General features: G+C 46.1%; 1 protein-coding gene across 2 annotated transcripts in view; it reads right to left on the minus strand.

Moving 5' to 3' along the window:
• Positions 1-1,660, minus strand: part of kcnd2 (potassium voltage-gated channel, Shal-related subfamily, member 2) — a 154,127-nt gene extending 152,467 nt beyond the window's left edge. For both annotated transcript variants that reach the window (XM_060890085.1, XM_060890086.1), the window contains exon 1: positions 1-1,660. This exon is cut by the window's left edge and continues 300 nt beyond it. In XM_060890085.1, coding sequence (XP_060746068.1) covers positions 1-812 — 812 coding nt within the window. In that variant the 5' untranslated portion in view covers positions 813-1,660.
• Between the last annotated feature and the right edge of the window lie 1,576 nt (positions 1,661-3,236).

Here is a 3,236-nt window from a genome sequence, read left to right on the forward strand (position 1 = left end):
GGCATGATGGCCACAACGTCGATGATGCTCATTACGCTTTTGACAAACTTATACCTGCTGGGTGCAGCGATCAGGCGCAACAGGTACTCGACGGTGAAGATCATGACGCAGGCCGTGTCCAGGCAGAAGAAGGCGAGCGCGTAACGCTCACCACAGGATAATTCCTTGGCGCGGTTCGGCGTCATGCCACAAGGCACCGTCTCCACCACGTTGGCCATGACCGACACAGCGATGAAGAAACCCGTCACGTAATAGAACACCAAGGCCATGGTGCTGGTGTGCGGGTTCTCAAAAGCGCGCCACATGGATTCACGGAACGTCATGTCCGGCGGCACGAGGTCTTTGTTGTTATCGCTGTCCTCGTCGTCTTGAATACGCTCAGCGTTCTCTCTCCGTCGGTCTTTATATTCTTCATAGCAGCAGTCTCCAATAATCTCGGGGATGATCCCGAAGAACGCTAGCTCCTCGTCGTACGCAGAGATGCACTCGTGGCGCGGGTAGTGCAGCTTCCCGGTGCGATAGAAATTCAAAATATGTCGGAAGATGTCCGGGTCGCGGTCGAAGAAGTACTCGTTAGTCTCCTCGTGGTAAAAGAAGTCGCGCTCCGTGCTGCCCAGCAGCGTGTCCGGGTACCGCTCCAACGTGTTCCGCCACGTCTGAAACTTACTGCCACTCACGTTTAGGATGATTAGGCCGTCCTGCGCGCGTCTTTTCTCCCGTGGTGGAGCTGGCATAGGAGCACTCGCCACCGGCATCCACCCTATAGCCGCGGCACGGGCGAAGGGTAACCAGGCTGCAACGCCGGCCGCCATGCTGACCTCGCAAGCTGTAGCGCAAGCTCGTCCAAGCTTGTCCGGTCGATTCGGCGCTTAGTTTCCTGTTCAGAGATCCAAGAAAAAGTAAATGGACATCTGTGGAAAAGACGCAAAAAATAAACGCCTGGAAAATTATACAGCTAAACGTGCTATATGACAGACTGAAGGAGAGAAATCGATCAGTTTGAAATCGTGTCTGTGCGTAAAGCGAATTCCTTTCACTTTTTCAGTGTACAGCTCAGTACGTTGCCGGCATTTGCACTTTATCTGGGGCTTTTCAAAACAGAAAACAGTCTTACCTACATAAAAACACGGTCGTTCTTAAAAATAGTAACACTGTATGGACTTGACATTAACTGTACTCCTCGACTGACTCTGCAGTTTTCCTGGAACTAAAAAAAAAAGAACGAACCAAAATTCTGAAAAGTCTCCCAAATATTGTTCTGCGCTCTGCAGCAACAAGTTCACCACTCAGTCAGTCTCAGGCATCGGTTCAGATGTAGTCAGCCAAGCGCTCGCATGCTGTTAGAGATGCACTCCGCGGTGCCAGAACGCAGTGTGCCAGTGGTCCATATGCAGAAGACCACCCTGATAAAAGTGTGCTCAGGATGTATGCATGGAAAAAATAATGCTATCTGCTTCTTCGCATCTGTCACCACTGCATTTCTACTCCATTCACTCTCACAGCGACAAAGAAAAAAGAAAAATCCGTAATGGAAAAGCAAATGCGTCGAGACAAGAAGAGGAGGAAAAAAGAAAACAGTACAGGGTTTATGGCTGAGCAGCAACAAATGATCGGACTGAAGCTGGAGACTCCGGTAGAGAGATGCACGCATGCGGCGGGAGCGCGAGCTGCTCTGTGGCTTCTGGAGAGTCACGTGTTCCACACACCGGGTTCCTCCTGCGGGAAGAATGGAGCTCTTGAGGAACTGTGCGGCGTGCGCGTTAGTTTTGAAAACGGTGGGGAAAAGGGTGGGAAAAATGAAGACCAGGTTTAGGGACGAGCAAGTGCTCGAAATCGTTTCTATTTTTTCCCAAACTGATGTAAAAAATGTAAAATGCGTAATGAAAAGGGGAAGTAAAAGGGAGGGGAAGCGGCAGGATTATGCGCAACCTGAGCCAAAAGCGCGGTGGGTTTGCGGATATTTACACGGTGAGGAAGCGATGAGGATACGCACAGGACCGCTAGATGGAGACAAGTCCCAGAGGAGATAATAATAATAATAATAATAATAATAATAATAATAATAATAATAATAATAATAATAGAAGATGAAGAACATTTTTTTTCTTTTGCTTTAGAGCTCTCTCAGGAAGGCGCTGCATATTTCTTTTCTCTGTGGAAAGACACCCATTAAGGCACTTTATCATGTTTACCTATACAGTACAGCATCACATGTTCACTATAAAAGGCACCCACATGGACAATTCATCACTTTGTCTAACAAAATTCTTGCACCCTATAGGGCATTGCATCACATTTTTTCAGGCACATGGGCACCCTATAGGGCACTGCATTACATGTTCGACACTAGAAGGGCACGCTAGATGTTTTTTTTTTTTATCAAGTAGATAAATAAATCCCAATTGAACAAATAATTTGAGTAAAAATAACTATCAGCATGCTATAAAAGGATAGAAAACCATTTTAAAAAAAGAGTTTGACCTTCACCTGTGGGGCAGATGATATACAAACAGAGGAAATTCCTAACCATGAAGCATGGTGGTGGTAGTAGTATTATGGCTCAGGTCCAAAGGATTGCCTTTATTGCTTAACCTTTTGGAAAATTGCTGTGGTATAAAAGGAATACACACTTCAGGACATTTTATGGCTTGTTGTTCATTGTAATATTTATGTATTCTAATGTTTCTTCAGTGTTTATTGTGAAATGGATAAAGAATTATTTAAAACTTTAACAAATGGTTTGTCCTTTGCAGAACTCTAAAGAATTATTATTATTCACTCACTCGTTTTCTACCGCTTATCCGAACTACCTCGGGTCACGGGGAGCCTGTGCCTATCTCAGGCGTCATCAGGCATCAAGGCAGGATACACCCTGGACGGAGTGCCAACCCATCGCAGGGCACACACACTCATTCACTCACGCAATCACACACTACGGACAATTTTTCCAGAGATGCCAATCAACCTACCATGCCTGTCTTTGGACCGGGGGAGGAAACCGGAGTACCCGGAGTAAACCCCGAGGCACGGGGAGAACATGCAAACTCCACACAAACAAGGCGGAGGCGGGAATCGAACCCCTGGAGGTGTGAGGTGAACGTGCTAACCACTAAGCCACCATGCCCCAATTATTAAGAAACAAATATAGAGACATTTGAGAATTCATATATCATGCTACAGTATGTAGCATTGACATAGTATTCATAATACAGTATAGATTATAGCATTGAATATTC

The sequence above is a fragment of the Tachysurus vachellii genome, chromosome 16 (genome assembly GCF_030014155.1).
Source record: "Tachysurus vachellii isolate PV-2020 chromosome 16, HZAU_Pvac_v1, whole genome shotgun sequence".
In the NCBI taxonomy this organism is placed as follows: Eukaryota; Metazoa; Chordata; class Actinopteri; order Siluriformes; family Bagridae; genus Tachysurus; species Tachysurus vachellii.